Source organism: Triticum urartu, chromosome 2, assembly GCF_003073215.2.
Source record: "Triticum urartu cultivar G1812 chromosome 2, Tu2.1, whole genome shotgun sequence".
Lineage (NCBI taxonomy): Eukaryota > Viridiplantae > Streptophyta > Magnoliopsida > Poales > Poaceae > Triticum > Triticum urartu.
Genome location: NC_053023.1, coordinates 446930067 through 446947665, shown reverse-complemented (window position 1 = coordinate 446947665; position 17599 = coordinate 446930067). Strand labels below are relative to the sequence as shown.

Below are 17599 nucleotides of genomic sequence, written 5' to 3'. Positions count from 1 at the left end.
TACCGCGGTGCAATGGAGCGGACTGCGCGGAAGCCATGGCTTGCCTAGAAGGACTATGGAAGGCAATGTCAGAGACGGATCTACCCTTAATCATCGAGACGGATTGCAGATCGGTGACAAAGGCGATCATCCTCTCGTCTGTTGATAGATCGGAGGTTGGAACAATTGCAAAGGAGTTTCAAACCATGAAAGGGAACAGAGAAGTTAGAGTTTGCAAAGTAGATAGGAAGAAAAATATGTTAGCTCATAGTCTTGCCAGTTGGGGCGTAGAGAGTTGCGTGGTAGGGTTATGCAAGACACAGTGCCAACCTGCATGTTGAGCGAGACCTTGCACGATTGTACGAACTATATTTTCTCTACTTAATTAATACAACTCTTTATTTAAAAAAAAGCTATTGCAGGCAATTCTCTCAGCGACGCGCGGCGTATCATATATTTTATCCATACGAACTATTTCAAATTCTCTCCCTGCAAAAAAGAAAAACTAATTCAAATTCCTGGGCTCCATTTTGCGCTCCGGCCTGCCCCCCAAAATTGCTGGACACGGCCCTACCCATCCATAAGCGCAGCACCTGGGTCGCGGAATCCGACAGTCCTCCCGGTTTCGAATCAGAGATTCCCCACCTCTCTCGCAAGCTGTCTCTCCGGGAGGAGGAGGACGGAGGCGCGGCCCAGGACGGCACGGCTACCGGAGCTGGCTGATCGGCGGCTCTATTAGGGCAGGATGCAGCAGAATCCTGCTGAGGCCATGGAGGCCTCCGCGCCGTCGGAGGCCGAGGCGCCCAAAGATGCGGGGCCGTGGCTAGGGTTCTGGGAGGTGTCGCGGCGGCGGTTGACCCCCGACGACCCCTTCTTCGCCGCCGGCGACATGGAGCGCGAGCTACTCGCCAAACACGTACGTCCCCCATGCCCCTCCCGTCAAGCCGATTTTACCCAATGATTTTATTGATTGTTCATGAGCGTCTAGCGGAAGATCTTCTGGATTCGACAGATCCCCAAATCAAACCAATTTTAGCTGAATATTGGTGCCTTGCCCTTGAAGGAATAAACCATGGCATTTTCATTCCTTTGAAATCTTGCTTAGTGGTGTACCTAGAGCATCAAATTGTTTGATGCTGCCTCTGAATTCAGTGGTCTGCACTACGCAGGATCGTGAGTTTTGCAGGTTAATCTTGCAGAAACTGGGGGCCCTGACCGTGGACTCACAAGGAACTTAGAGTAGCTTATATCAACTGAATTGTGGATTTCATTCTGTTCCTATGTTTCCTTCAATTAGTATTGTTTCATTCCTATGTTGTACATCGCTCTAATACTTAAGTGGTTTGGCATGTGTATGCCCATGTGTAGGTTGCCCTGGATCTCTCGGATGATGACCGGTACCAACTTGAGAAGATGGATGTGGCGAGCGTGAGGTACTGAGGCAGTTGATGGTCTTTGCATATCATTTTGTTGTTCACCAGTGATTGGTACTAGATTGTGCTTCTTCTTGTTTGCCACAGTATGTTAAGTATCGAGTATCGACATGGTTTCGTATTCATTTGAACTCGATCTGAATGCTACCTGAACACAAGGCATATGACGGAACAGGGACCTATGATTAGTGGATCATAGTGAAAGCAGTAGATTTTGTTTCCATTCCTATACGTGTAGTATCCACAATACTGATCTGACAGGTATGTGTGATCACATACGCATTGATAGATGTAGAGTGGCCACAGAGCAACATAGTTAAACAAACACTCAGTATTACCTTGTCTTGATTATGACTATGACACATAAATTGAAATGGAGTGTACATATGTATTTGCATCATCAGACACATAAATACATTGCGCGCAATAGGTATAATTGTTTGAGCAAATGACAGTCGGATGTTTAAAAACTGAACTCTTCTATACTAATCTGTGGTGTGGACTTTATACAACGATGCGTGAGTATTTTGTCCTGGCACCTGCTAATACATGCTGTACTGCAGCGAAATTTTCCCTCTGCATGTTATGAACTACAGCATATTGTTTGGTCCTGTCCCATTGTTCCGTTGACTCAGTCATTTGTCTAAAAACTCCTGCAGCATGGTGTGTTGTCCAATTGCTGGTTGCGGTGCTCATCTAGATTGCTTGGAGGACTTTGAAGACCACTACAGCACACGGCATACTGCTTCATGCTCTGTATGTTCAAGAGTGTACCCAACATCAAGGTTGCTGAGTATTCATATTTCTGAGGCGCATGATTCCTTCTTCCAAGCAAAAGTCGCTCGTGGTTTTCCGATGGTAATGTAATCCATCATAACAATGCATTTCTCAATATATTTATTACTTAAATTGCACAATAGCCGATTTGTACACAATCTCAATATTCCCAGTAGTGTCCTTTTTATGATTATCTGAAGATATTTTATACAGTAGTTATCAACTGCAGCAACAGTCAGCATTCACATAGTTACTATCCTATTCAGCTAATGGAGCTTTTATAGATTATTTGATTTATTTCATATAAACAAATAATTAGGGTTTGACACATGCAAATTTACCGAACTAACTTGGAGAACCATATGTATGCTGAGGTGTGCATTTTTCTTCTTCTGAAACAGTACGAATGTTTGGTGGAGGGTTGTGGGGAGAAGTTGAAGACGTACAAAAGTCGGCAGCAGCATCTTGTTGATAAGCATCAATTTCCCAACTCATTTGAATTCTTCAAAAGAGCACAACCTTCCCAGCGGCATCGTCAGAAGTATCATCATCGAAGGCAAACTGCTTATAAGGGAGAAGAGACAAGGGATACTGTCATGGACGTTGATGGGAAGAATCCAAGGCAATCGAAACCGAGATATCGGCCGAAGCAACGTGATCATAAGGAGCCGAAAGAAAATGAACATGGTCACAAGGAGTCGAAAGACAATGAACATCATGAGAAGGAGGCCAAGGAGAGCGACATGGAGGTCGAACAGAAGATTGATGAACTGTCCTCGGCTGTATCAAGGCTGAGTACTGCAGATTCGGTGCCTTCGAGCATAACCTTTGGCCATCGCCGTGCTCGTGGTCTTACTTTTGTCCCAAGATCTATTAGGCAGAACAAGCAGGTCTCTCAGCCAGAAGCAAATTGACAATTCTTCAATGGATTATCAATCTCTAATACGGATTTCCCTTGTACTTGGACGTTTGAAGTTTGCACTATATTTGTATCATGATCAATATGATCGATGTTTTTTGTTGGGTTGCCTGTTTGGTCTTCTGCCTGCTATAAGCTTTGTTTATGGATGTGATTGTTTTTTATGGTGTTAGAACATCTCTAATCTATCCCAAAAATCCGGCAATCCTTCAGTTGTGCCGACGTGATAGAGGCCATGGTCGACGAGCGCGAAGTGCTGGAGCACGAGCTCCATGATGCGGCGCCAATGGAGTGATGGAAAATCGAGCCGGAGCTTGCCGGAGGTGCTCGTGGAGAAGATGTTGTGCGTGGCGTCAACGTTGGTCGCGTGCGGGAGGCTGGCCAGGACACCAGGTCGCATGCATGAGACTGTTTGAATGAAAGCCGTGCTGGAAGATCTGCCTACCAAAGCGACCTGTCGCCGTTCCCCTGGAGACCTGCGCCGATGTGGGAGGTGGGCCTTCTCGCGCTCGCTACAAATTAGCTCCGATCGCTACGTCCTGTAGCGTAGGTAGGATTTGTGGGTGTTTCCCTTTTTCTTTTATTCCATTGCATAAAAAATCCAAAAATGTACACGATCTCAGTAAAGTCCATGAATTCAAAAAAATCAGCACAAATTTGAAAAATGTTCATAGATTTTAAACAATGTTCACAAGTCTAATTTTTCACAAATTTGAAAACTGGATTTTAGATTTGGAAAATGTTTATTAGTTTAGAAAATGTTTGTGAAATCAGAAACGTTTATGTGCATGAAAAACTATTCACAAATTTTAAAACAATAACAGATCAAAAAATGTTCTTTAATTTAAAAAAATCACATATTTGAATAGAATTTTCGAATTCAAAAAAATGTTCATGGATTTAAAAAATATTCACAAATTCCAAAAAGTATTCTTGAATTTGAACATTGTTCACGAAATTAAAGAATGTTTATTGATTCAAAAAAATATTCACGAATAAGAAATGTTCACTAATTTGAACAACGTTCATGAATTTGAAAATTTTTGTGACTTCCATAAATGCCCATGGATCAAAATAATTCATGAAGTTAAAAATGCTTGTGTATTCAAAAAATAAGACAATGAGTTCAAAAAATGTTCACAAATTCCAAAAATGTTTGTCAATTTGAAAAAAAGATGAGGAATTCAAAAAAAATTATGGATTAAAAAATGTTTGTGAATTAAAAAAAATAAGACAATGAATTGACAAAATTTTCACAAATTCCAAAAAGGTTTGTCAATTTGAAAGCCAATCAGGAATTCAAAAGAAATTATGGATTAAAAAATGTTCATGGATTCGAAAGTATTTATGAATTTGAAAAGGATGTTTAGAAATACTCCCTCTCTAAAGAAATATAAGAGCGTTTAGATCACTAAAGTACAAAACAGTTTTTCACAAATTTTATAAAATGTTCGAAAATAAAAAATGTTCAAGAATAAAAAAGGAAAATAAAAAATTTCAAAAAAGAAACTGAAGAAAAACCAAAGAAAAAACACAGAAAGAAAACCGAAAAAGTCGATGAAAGAAAAAACAGAATGGAAAGTTCCGAAATGACCGTGGAACCTTGAAGCAAAGCGAGAGAGCGCTTCCTAATGGGCCGCCCATTTTCCTACGATAGTGGGCGATCGAAGGGTATTGTGATACATATCATCCTGCTAATGTCCAACCATCATTCCCATGGCTTAGAAGTCTTGGCCTACATGAATTGCTAACGGCCAAATGATATTTTCTTTGGTTGTAGTCCATGGGACCAATTGGGAGTCGGAGCAATAGCGTGCTACATGAAAAAAGAAAGGACCTTCTATATGACGCGCACCACGTCAAGCAGACGAGTGTAGCACATGAGCTACTGTCTTGGCCTGTAACCCATGGGACGAACTGCGAGGCGGAGGAATAGCGTGCTAGGGGTAAAAGAAGAGAGGGGGCCCCTCATATGATGTGCACTGCATCCAACAAATGTGCGCCGCACATCAGCTCTCCCGACTGGGCCGGCCCAGCAGCACACAAACCGTCCCCTATCTCTAAATTTGCAGATTACAACTCCTGATACAATCAGTTCAAAGTCTGAAGTATGACTCTTGTTTGTGACATTTAATTCCAGAATGAACATTCAAAGGAACATTAGTATGGGATGCTGCTTTCTATTAGTAACTGTGGCTAACAACCGAAGAAGAAAAATTATGAAAAAGTCGTGCGGGTATAAGGGATCGAACACCATGATAGAATTACACATTTTTCACAATTCAGACGTCATATTCTATTGAAAAAGTAAATATATTTTTGAAATGCGAACATTTTCAAATGTTTGATTTTTTTTAATAAAAACTCAAAAAAAATTGAAAACACAAAAAATTCCATATTGTAAACAATTTTTCAGAAACAGGAAAGTTTTCAAAATTTTGAAAAAAATTTTGAAACTGTAACTTTATTGAAAACATGAAAGAGTGGACAATTTTTAGGATCTATGAGATATTTTTGAAACGGAAACATTTTCTGAAACCGCGAATAAAATTTGACAACACGAATATTTTCTCAAATTTAGGAATATTTTATGAAAAATACAAGCATTTTTTGAAAAATGGAAGAATTTTTGAAACATGGATATTTCTTTCATCTGGAAAAAACTTGATTCGTGATTTTTTTTGAATTTCTGAACATTAATTAAAAATGTGAACAAAATTTGAATTTTCGAATTTTTTCTGCAAATGTGGAATATTTTTGAGAAAAGAACAAATGTTGAAAAACATGAACAAAATGTTTAAACTACCAAGAATTTTGCATTTATGAAAATAAACAGGAAAACAAGAGGATAAATGAATTAAAAAAGGAAACATAAAAAATTACAAGAAACAAAAAAAGTATACCTGAAAGAAATCATATAGAAGAAACCCTTTTTCCGAACGTTCTAGAGGCTTCTTTATTCGTCTACTTTTTTCTATGTTTTTTGTTGGCTTCACGGGCTGTTTTGCATTTCTTTCTTTTCAGTTTCTTTATTTGCTTTTCTTTTCTTTCTTTCTGGGTTTGATCGGTTTTATTCTTTTTCTTTGTTCTTTCATGACTTTTAAATACATGGTCACCACTTTTTATACACATTTTTAATATTTTACAAATGCTTAATTAAAATTTTCTACATGCAAGATTAACATTTTCAGAATACATGATTAATATTTTTCCTATACACTTTTTAAACATTTTTAAATACTTGATTAAAAAAATTAATATACAAGACTGACAATTTTTTATGGCACGGTCAATATTTTTTCCATACACATTTAACATTTTTCATATGCTTGTTTCACTTTTTTCTCTCAAATGCAATATTAACTTTTTTTGAATACATTGTCAAAAAAATATATATACAGTGAAATATTTTCAAATACTTTATTAAGATGTTTCAAATACAAGCTTAGCAATTTTTTAATACAATACACGATGAACTTGTTTTGAATACATGTTCAACAGTTTTTACATACATATTTACAAAAAAATCAAATGCTTGATTAAAAAAATTCAAGTACATTTAAAACATTTTTTGATATATGGTCAACATTTTCCTATCAATATTTAACCTTTTTCAAATGCTTGACTAACATTTTTCAAATACTTTTTAAATATTTCTTTCAAAGCTTGATTGACATCTTTTAAAGACATGATCAACTTCTTCACACACATTGGTTTTTGAATACATTTTTTGTATACATAAAAACTTTTTTCTCTGTACGTATTTAATAATTTTCAAATGCTTGGTTAATAATTTCTCAAGCGTTTATGTAAAGTAATTTTTGTTTTACATTTATTTAAAATATTTGAAAGTATAAATGAAAGAAAAACAGAATATATAAAATAACCACAGAAACGAGATCGTGGCCCCCCGCACGTCCGGGCCAGCTAGCCCATCTGGCGCTCCCTTGACACATGAGCCTGCTAGGTCTCGATGTAAGCAAGACATAGTGCTGCCCATCGCACACACAACCGCCGCTGCTTCCCCTAAAAAAGTTAGGGTTCCTTTGTCTCCCGTAGGCACCGTTGCCGGTCCACTTCGTCTCTAGGGCCATGGGGGCGCGGTGGATCCTTACCCTTGCCAGCGGGAGGGCTCTATTTTTAGATGTTTCTTTTGGTTTTGTTAGGATTTTTGTCGTGCTCACGAAGAGGAGACGATAGCGGCCCCAAAAAGATGGAACAAGGTTTTCCCTAGGTAGCCCCCGTTTCGGTGGTGTGCCCAGCATCATCAGAGGACGTGTGGAGGTGTGTCTCCGGCGGATCTCGCATGATTCGGTCAGTGGTTGTGTTCGATGGTTCTACTCAGATTCAGTCTACGTTCTTGTGTCTTCATATTGGATCCTTCTAATTTACCCGTCTCTTCATCAGTGGTGGCTGTTGTTCTGGTGCGTTAGTTCTGTGGGCCTTAGCACGACGATCCCCCAAGTGTCTATTACAACAAGTTTTTCCGGCTTCGGCAAGGAAAGGGCGATGATGATGGCGGCTCGCTTCAATGCTTGTAGTCATCGCTAGGTGATCTACGGATCTGGATGTAATTTTTATTATTTCTGATGTTCTTTGTACTACCATGATTGAAAATGAATAGATCATAAGTTTTCCCACAAAAAAAAATAAAGTTGTCCATCAATTAGGAAATTCCAAGAAGGAAACAACGCCAGAGTTGTACATCGCCTATACCGGGCCAGCCCACAAGCAGCCCGCCCCGCTTTGTGCCTCGGCTCCTGCTGGATGCTAGTTTTGCATAGGCTTTTTGTTCGGTTTCTTTTCTTCTCGGTTTTCACCGGCTTTCTACCTTTTGTCTTCTTTTATTATTTACTTTTTAACACATGTCTACATTTTTATATGTATTGTACACTTTCCGTATACAGCAGGAATATTTCTTTACACATTTAACTTTTTTCAGATACATGATTAGCATTTTAAATAATATGTGTTCTGATGCCTACTTTTTTCATTTCTATTGTACATTTTTGTATATATATATAGAATATTTTATGTAAGTTTAAAATTTAATAAATATGTGATTTAACTTTTTAAAATACTTGTTTTGAACTTTTTCTGAATACATGTTAAATATAGTTTTTCTTCAAATACATGTTGAAACATTTTTTATCATACAAAACATTTTTTTAATGATGCAAGCAATTTTTTACATTGGATAAACTTTTTTTAAATGTCACGAACATTTTATTTGAAATGATTGACCATTTTTCTGAATGTAACATACTTTTTCTTGAATGGTACGAAATATTGACTATGAAGTACATGATCATTTTTTTCACATTGCATAGCATTTTCTTAAAAATATTATTTACATTTTTAAGCATGTGAACATTTTTGGACTATTCACACATTTCTTTGAATGGTAGAATTTTTTTCTAAAAGTTGAGAAAACATTGGGTTTATATTTTTAAATGTGCGATGAACACTTTAAAAAATCAACTTAATTATTATTTTCATAATATATGTATTTTTTAATATAAACAAAGGTAAAAGCGACATCAGCATGATAAGACCACGTGGTTACTGAGCTGGCCACTACTTGTTCCCTCAAGGAGAAAACACTCGGCATCGCACTAAGCAATGCATAGCCACGCCCGAAAAATATAGTATCTTTGTTTTTTTTTGGCTTGCTTGAGAGCATGCGTAGATCGATCACAGAATCGCCGGCAGAGTAGAGTATCATGTCCATCGAGTTTTATACGAAGTTGTATACTCCCACTATCACATATTAGTTGTTGTCGAAATCGATATATCTAGATGTATTTCAATTCTAAATACATCCGTTTGAGCGACAACTAATATGGAACGGAGAAAGTATTTGTTTTCAAAGGCGTCAATGGGATGGAAGAAGTCTAAAAGTCTGTTCTTGTGAAAGTTGAATGGTGCCACGAATGCACTCTTTCAAATCTTTCCAACAAAGTTGGGCGCCTCCACAGTGGCAGAACTAGTAACTTAGTGCCGGGGGTGCCACAATTTACTTATACTAGATGATGCCCCGCACGTTGTTGCGGGGATATTTTGCAATATTTCAATGAGGTTTTTGGTTATACGAAAGATCAATATTTGAAATAATAGTTTTTGAAATATATAATAATTAAATGTAAATGTCATAATAGAATGGAATTTTACATGCATACATGGTTGCATATTGAAGTGGATTTTTAATATGCATAGTTGCATGTTGAGGTGGGCCTTTTTCTATGCATGTTTTATGATGAGGTGGTATACTTGTATGTTGAGAGAAATATATTAGTAGGGGCTAGCTATTTAGATATAGAAGATTATGTATAAGCAACATAATTTTAATACATCGTTCAAAATTTATGAAAACTATACTAATCATAGCGTATTCTAGTCTGAACGTCGTTATAATCCTCACAAAATAGTCATAAAATAGCATTAAGTTCTCAGAAAATTAGTGCTAAGTGGGGTACCATGGCACCCCTATTGGATCCGCCCTGGCCTCCCTTCACACTTCTATGATTCTATCAGCGACATGGATATTTCTATGGACCGGAAGTTATAAAGGATGTCCTTAATGATTTGAATGGAGTAGATGATCTAGATTCTTTGAATAAATTATATCGTGATGATTGCTAAGGTATCAAATTCTACTCTCTTATGTAAATTCCACCCACAAGTCTGTGTAATGTGGCGTTGACGTTGTTTCAAAAGTATTGGCAAAAAAATTGAAGAAAACCCTACTACCTCCTATCCATATAAATTGTCACTGATTTAGTGCAACTTTATACTAAATCAGCCATAAATTAATACGGATAAGAGGACTACTAGATATCATATGATAAGAGCAGCCAATGTTTGTAGCCGAAAGATTGATCAGTGATAACAAAATCAACACAAATAAAGTTCTTCATTTTCTGAAGAAGAAAGCACAATAGATTTTGTGCATTAAAACTTGATATGGCAAAGGCTTATAACCATATGTTGTGGCCATACTTAAAGCCATTTATGATTTGTTTGGGTTTTCTATCCAAGGTGGGTATCTATGGTTATGGTGGTGAGTTGTATAATGTAGTGACGGTGCAGTCATGCTAGCCATGGCGCTCTGCCCCACCATCTTGAAGTTGGCAAACCGCCTTATTTGCGACTTCCTATGGCATGGGAATAAGGATGCGAGGTCGGGTAGCTGCCCTGTCAGCTAGCCAAGGGTGTGTCGTCCGCGGCAACTTGGGGGGCTCGGCATCCGAGATTTGCAGCGTGCTGGCATCGCTCTGCGCACGCGTTGGCTATGGCTTTAGGCCACGGATCCGACGAGGCCCTGGAGCCATCTTCACCTGCCCGCTACCTCCCATGTGCGACAGATCTTCCGTGCCTCGACCTCCTGGACACTTGGAGATGGCATCAAGTGCCGCTTCTGGATCAACCCTTGGCTTGATGGTTCCACCATCGCTGAGATTGCTCCCGCCCTCGTAGCTCTTGTCCCTAAACGCTGTCGCAACCGCAGGCTAGTCTCGGAGGCCATCCCCGGCAGGGCCTGGATCGATGAAATTCAGGGGGCCCTAGGGGTCGAGTCCACTATCCAGTACGTGGACGTGTGGCGGCGCCTTCATGACATCTCGCTACAAAATACACCGGACACCATCCGTTGGAGGTGGACCGAGAGTGGCACCTACTCCGCCTAGTCCTGCTACCTCATGCTATTCTATGGATCCACGACTTCCCCTACTTGGAGACTCACCTGGAAGCCTTGGGCACCAGAGGGAATAAAGATCTTCCTCTGGCTTGCCGGTCTGGAACGACGCTGGACCTTCGCGAGGCTTGCCCACCACGGCCTACCACAACCGCTGCCTGTAGCCTTTGTGACCAGGAGGAGGAGACCATGCACCATCTGCTTGTTGGATGCGTTGTGTCCCGCATGGTGTGGTATGACATCCTATCCTGGTGTCGTTTTACTACACTTCCTCCCGACGACACCGTGGGCTTCTACGATTGGTGGGCAACGACCCTCCATGACTCCCCAGCAGGCCAGCGCAAAGGCCCAGCTTCTCTCATTGCGTTGAGTGCTTGGGCCATATGGGGACACCGCAACGGTTGCATCTTCGACGGCGTGGCACCTTCCACCACCCTCCTGATACACAACATTAAGGAGGAAGCTCGCACATGGGCCAACGCCGGTGCTAGAGGGCTTAGTTCGATCATTCGTGTAACCTGACTCGGTTCAGGGCCGGCCCTGGGGAGGGGCAGGGGGGCGGCCGCCCCGGGCCCCCAAAGTTCAAGGGCCCCTCCCCAGGTATGTAACGTAGCCTTTTTTAGCCTATATATCCAGCGAGGCAGATATTGGGCTGGCCGTCTGTGGACGAGACTTGCCTGCTCCCTGCGTGTGCTCCCATCCGTGCTCCCGCGTACGCGGCTTGATTTGATTGGAACAAATAAGACCCGGCCTCATCCCCTTAAATCAGGGGGGGATGATTAGATTAGAAAGGCAAAAAAGAAAAAAGGACAGTCGTAGGATGAAGTGGGAGCACGGATGGGAGCATGAGGAGGGATCAGGCAAGCCAGATCCGCCGTCTGGGCCTCACGCAGCATGCAGCACACACGCAGCAGGCCAGCGAGGCACAGCGGCAGCAATCGTTTCTTTCCCTTTTTTTCACGTAAAAATAGGAGTGATTGATCCCTTTCTATTTCATCTCGCATTGACGCAGCGATTTCTAGCAGACGCCGAGGCTTCGATTGTTCGCGACTGTGTGCTCGACGCTTTTTTCTCCTTTTCTCCTAATCCTAATTTAGATCATCAGTCCCTCGCCGCCGATTTCAATTCGCCGGGGGCCCGTCGTAATCTGGCTCTGGTTTCCATCCATCGCTGATTCGGCCATCCGAGGTATAACATGTATTCTTATTATGGTTCTGTAGATGCATAGCCGGCTCAGTTGCCCTGTTCAACAATTAATGAATTTTTTCAGCGTTGTGTCATCATATCATCTGGAAGAAAATATGCATCTGCTAGCGACAAAGGAAAAGAAAGAAAATACAAGGTATAACACAATATTTTAAGATCTATATATAGAGATGAGGGGTTTTCTGCTAGTTTGATAATTGCCAAAGTTATTACAAATGAAATGAGTGTAGGTCCATTGTTTCTGGTAGGACGTCGTGTTACAAGAAGAAACAATTTGACGAAAGTGATTGTCGAGAAGAAATTCTAGAATTTGAGAAGGCTGTCCAAGTTAAATATTTTTTTTGGTTGATAGCGATCACTTCTTTGAATGGTAGATTGAAAGAATCTATGGTGTTTAAAGATATATTTGGAATTTTTTTAGCTCGGAAACTATGAAGTCATTGATGATAATGAACTTGAAGAGTGGTGCACAAAATTTGCAGAAACTTTCTCTCTTCATAGTTCATGTGATGTTGAGGTATATGATCTTATTTCTGAATTGAAAATTGCGGATTCACTTTGCCAGATGATTGTAATATATGCTATGGAGATTTCAAGAATGTCAAGAGAAGTTGGTTGTTATCCTGATATCTCCATTGCTTATCACATCTTTATTTACTATACCTGTGACTATCGTATAGGCCGGAAGAAGTTTTTTGAAGTTAAAATTATTGAGGAACTATCTGAGGTCACCAATGAGGCAATGACCCAAGAGAGGTTATATGGTTTGGCAACATAATGGAATCGAGAAGAAAATATTGGATGATATTGGCAACGACCCCATCATAAGTGATTTTGCATCAAAGAATGTTATAATTATTATTAAAGGTAATATTTATAAAGTACTTGATATGCATACTAGTATTGGATGCACTTAAGTGCTTGATAATACATGTACCTATATTCAATGTTATTGTTAAGATGTCTATATTAAGGGCCCCGACTTTTACTCTCGCCCCGGGCCTCCAAAATCTCAGGACCGGCCCTGACTCGGTTGTATGAGGGCTGAGCACCCCCTTCCTCTGCTCATAGCGACCTCGTAAGCGCCTACCAGTGTATGCTTCATGAGGTCTGCCACGGTATTTTCTTCCCTTCTATCAATGAAATGATAATCTCCGCCTATATTCATGAAAAAAAGTCGGTGCTACTTGTAATTTGTGATGTCAAGCGCCATCACAAAAAATGAGTTAGCTCTAGTAATACGCCTTTGCTTTACTGTTTTTTATCTACATATACGTACAAGTATATACGCTTGAGATCACTAAGTTCTCGCTCTAGCGTCGCCACGGGTGTAATGTCGTCAGTTTCATATTCAGTGTTGTTCGATTGAGCTAGAGTCTTCGGCCACGTTGTTTCTCTACAGTGTGATCTCTCATGCTCAACTTTGACCCGCCCACACCACCTTCACATATATTTGGTGCCCTTTGTTTTATGCCCCCTCCCATTCTCTTTTTCTGTCCACCAACACTCTACCCGCTACCCCGCGGCCAAAGACACTCCGAGTCCACTGCCCTACCGTGTCGTCTGGCTGATTCGCCGAGCTATGTTGCCTCCTTTAAAGATCGACGACTATTAACCCCCTCTAAAAAATCCGGAACCCTACAATCCCTGCCCGACGGCCCAAATCGCCCAATGAACAGCCACCGGCCAAAAATAGGCGGAATTTCTAAAAAAAATAAATTGAAAAAGAGGATATTCCTCGGCCTCTTCATCAGAGTGCACCCCTAAAATAAGAGGGGTACACCTAATTTTAGACATGCCAATGGTCAAAGATAAATTCTGCCACGGAGTACGCGGCAGATGTTACTATTGCTCGTGCGCCCCTCAAACATGGAATGTGATCGTTGGTGCCTGCGTTACCTTAGTGGTTGTTGACTCTGGCGCGCGCGTCCGCCGGTGGGTGGACATGCACATGCACATTCGGCGCGGCGGTGGACGCGGCGGCATACTGTCTGGTTCGTTCGTTCGGCCGCCCACGAACACATGCCATGCCGTGTTAGCAGCTGGTTAGCGCGTTGAAAGACGGACGTGTCTCCCATTACATAATGCCAAAGCACGTGAAGCTACCGCAAGAGGCCGCGGGATGTCCGCTCTCCAGCGAAGAGGCTGGCGGACTTTGGCCAAAGCGTCAACGGACGGAGGTAGGCGACGATGCCCTACCTGCATATCATATGGATCAGTTCGTTATAGTACTATATATAAATATAATCAACACCACCAACCGGTATTATTAGTGGGCGAGACAGCACAAAAGTGTATATATAGACCGATCATACAATTTGCGGTGCCGGAAAAGGTTACTAGATACTTATATATGCCACCGGCGGGACTAAGTCATTGTTGGGGTTGGCACGGTCGGGTATAAAGATGTAGCGTATGCATGCAATGCATGCATGATACAGCGTGCTAGCTGTTCTCTTCTTGTACAAGCAAACGTACGTACGTACGTGTCCGTATATCTAGCATGCTGGCTGTGCAGCACCGATGCATTGCGGTATGCAGTAACAGAAAGAGTATCGTGCCTGGAAATGCTACGGTGGCACATGCACCGGAATGAACTGTAAAAATCTAAAAAATGACAGAAAAATAATTCGATGTGGCTAGATCTCAGTCGACTTAAGGCTTAACCAAGTCTCGATCAAGTGACACAACATATAAAAAAAGAATTTTTTTACACGGACCTTCATGTAAGATCTCATGGATATATCGACTGAGACTTCGTTAAGTCTCAATCGACTGAGATTTCGTAATTCTGCTTGGGATTAACATAGCTGAGTGTTTTCTACAATGTGTAAAATTTCATGGCAAAATGACATATATGCTCTGTCTTAGGCTTAAAAAACAAAATCAGACTTCTAAAAAGCTTCGAAAAAACCTTTTTCCAACATTGGTTTTGTCTTTTCTGTCCATAACACCATGGACATCGTTTCTTCAGAAAGATTGACACACGGGTAAATCACGCGATCATGCATATAAAGGAATCAGAATTATTTTTTGGCTAGTTTTCCTACTTTACTGCTTACTTTGGTGCGGCCTAAACTTTCACAATGGCGTTGCTTAGTACTATATTCTTTTTTACTCAGTACAATCACAAATGATCACATACACACATACACTTACTTCTATAAATGTACACATGCAAACTCTACCTTTGAGCATCTCTCACCAAACAAACATTACCGAAAGTCAAAATGAATTCAACCACAAGAAACCTAATCATCTAAACTAAGCTAAATGCATGCTCAGTACTATATTATAATATACTTTAAACCTCTAAGATTGATTTGCTAGACAAGTACTTCCTCCGTCTTATATTAGTTGTTGCTCAAATTGATGTATTTACCATTAAAATACATCTAGATATATTAACTTTGGCGAAAATTAATATGACAGGGAGGGAGTAGTAGTATATACTGCTTGTGAATAAAAGAAGATTGTCATATATAGCACTACTGCTTGTGAATAAAAATTACATGCTTCTTTCTTTAGGAAAAATGTACAAACAATCGCCCACACGCTGCCGCAGGGCTGCTTTTTAATTACAAATTCACAAAGAAGAACAAGAATCAAGTACTGTATCGAAGAAAAAGATATCAAACAATGGATGAATGCCCGGCCCTCTAGATCAGACATCAGAGCAGGGATCAGTAGCGGCTGCACTCGGCGGGGAACCCCTGCGGGAACCTGTACCCATCCTCGCAGTAGTTGTAGCTCATGTAACTGCGCTCCGCCCACTTCACGGTGCCCCACTCGGCGCCGTTGAGCTGCCTGTTCATCCACCCGTCGCTGCCGGCATGGCACGCGCCGCCGCTGACGCAGGCGTTGGCGTAGTAGTTCCGGTACAAGACGTTGAAGGGCGCGTTGGACCAGTCGATGGGGACCTTGCCCTTCTCGGTCGCCCAGAAGCTGCCGTCCCAGAGCGTGGCGTGCAGCCTCATGGGTTTGGAGCTAGTGTAGGGGATGCCGGCGAAGCGCTTGAAGGACCGGATGAAGAGGTTGTCAACCTTGAAGAGGATGTTCTCCGGGTTCCAGATGATGGTGTAGGTGTGGAAGTCGGCGGCGGGGTCGAACCAGAGGTTGAACTGGTGCTCCTTCTTGCCGTCGCCGTTGACCCACACGTTGGTGTTGAGCACCACTGGATGGCCAGGGCCGCTGGAGTTGCCCATGAACTCCATGTCGATCTCGTCATGACCGTCGCCATCACCGGAAGAAAGCTGCAATCAATTATATATCCATACACAAAGCAGCAACGTTGAGTCAGCTAGCTATATATAAGATTAGTTTTGGTCCTTGTCGAAATTAAGCCAGCTCATGAACTTACGTAGAAGCAGGAGACGGTGCCGGCGGAGTTTCCCGGGATGAGCTTCATCTGGATACTGAACTCACCGTAGAGGTATTGCTCATCGGAGTTGAAGCCGGCGCCGGAGCGCTGGTCGAGGCTGAGCGTCACCACCTGCTGCCCTGAAGCGTCGTATCCCGTCCGGACATTGCCGTCCGTGTTGAACTTCTCGTCGAGCCAGGGCTTGGCCGAGGCGGCCTGCGAGAGCGCCAGGACGACGGCGAGCACGGCCAGGAAACGGCGTGCCATGGTGGCTGCCCTGGACTAGAGCTTCTTGGAAATGCTTGCAAAGTAGAAGGCGGTTGGTGTGTGTGGGGTGCGAAGAAGCACAGGAGATGGCGCGGCTTTATACTGCTGGTGCAGGGGCAGACCACACACGTCTTGTGCATGGGGCGCATTTTTTATCGGGTAGGCGCGAAGGTCGTTACAATCATTCGGGCACCACATGGATACAATCTGCCATAATCGCTCTGGTGTTCATACAACAGCAGTTTGCACATAGATTGGAACCGGGTAGATATGCTTAGATCAAAGCATTATATTGTCGTTAGATGCCAATCATACTCAAAATCATGTCGCTCAAGTGTGGTTGGTGCAATGATGAACTGTTTGTTGGGGACGTTTTAACGTTTTTTTTTTGAAAGTACGTTTTAACGTTTCAATACTATAAAATCCTACAGAAATCAGTATGATCGTAAGAAATAAAATAAAATCATGGTTGCAATGGAGAGTGTACATTCTGTAGCAGAGGACTAGGCAGAGGCTAAGTTTATCTTGAAAGCTGTAAAGGGGAAGTAGAAGAGTATAACATGTTACATGGCCGGTCTGGACATTTCAAGGGTCGACCTAGGACGAAACTAGAATCCGGGAAAACATAATGTAAACATAAAAATTAATAATCAATATCTGTATATACGGTGTAATAGCAGAAGTTTCAAAAGTACAAAAGTGCAAGATCAACTCAATACAGAAGACGAAATTGCTCCACACACCTTTTGCCCGATCTATGCACGACCTGAAAATCCAACGGCCGATACCCTGCTCATTCATGCGCATGTCCGGCTGGATGTATATGTCGTCTGTGAATCGTCTGATTTCTGTCGTCCGCATTGCTGCTGAAAATCGATGATGTGTCCTATTTAACTAAGGAGCACTTTGGACTATTGTGGGACCCAGAAATTAGGTGCTGGAATCAGTCCATCACTGGTTAAATC

The 17599-nt window shown here is 41.6% G+C and overlaps 2 protein-coding genes across 2 annotated transcripts; one reads left to right on the top strand and one right to left on the bottom strand.

The window, feature by feature from the left end:
• Nucleotides 1–567: 567 nt before the first annotated feature.
• LOC125537803 (zinc finger protein 511-like) lies at nucleotides 568–3219 on the top strand. The gene is made up of 4 exons (XM_048701114.1): nucleotides 568–895; nucleotides 1348–1412; nucleotides 2072–2270; nucleotides 2591–3219. The coding sequence occupies exons 1-4, from the start codon at nucleotides 725–727 to the stop codon at nucleotides 3101–3103; spliced, it is 948 nt and encodes a 315-aa protein (XP_048557071.1). The 5' UTR covers nucleotides 568–724; the 3' UTR covers nucleotides 3104–3219.
• Nucleotides 3220–15466: 12247 nt separating this feature from the next.
• On the bottom strand, nucleotides 15467–16719 carry LOC125541654 (xyloglucan endotransglycosylase/hydrolase protein 8-like). Its single transcript, XM_048705006.1, has 2 exons — nucleotides 16368–16719; nucleotides 15467–16260 (listed from the first exon to the last, which is right to left on the bottom strand). The coding sequence occupies exons 1-2, from the start codon at nucleotides 16632–16634 to the stop codon at nucleotides 15691–15693; spliced, it is 837 nt and encodes a 278-aa protein (XP_048560963.1). The 5' UTR covers nucleotides 16635–16719; the 3' UTR covers nucleotides 15467–15690.
• Between the last annotated feature and the right edge of the window lie 880 nt (nucleotides 16720–17599).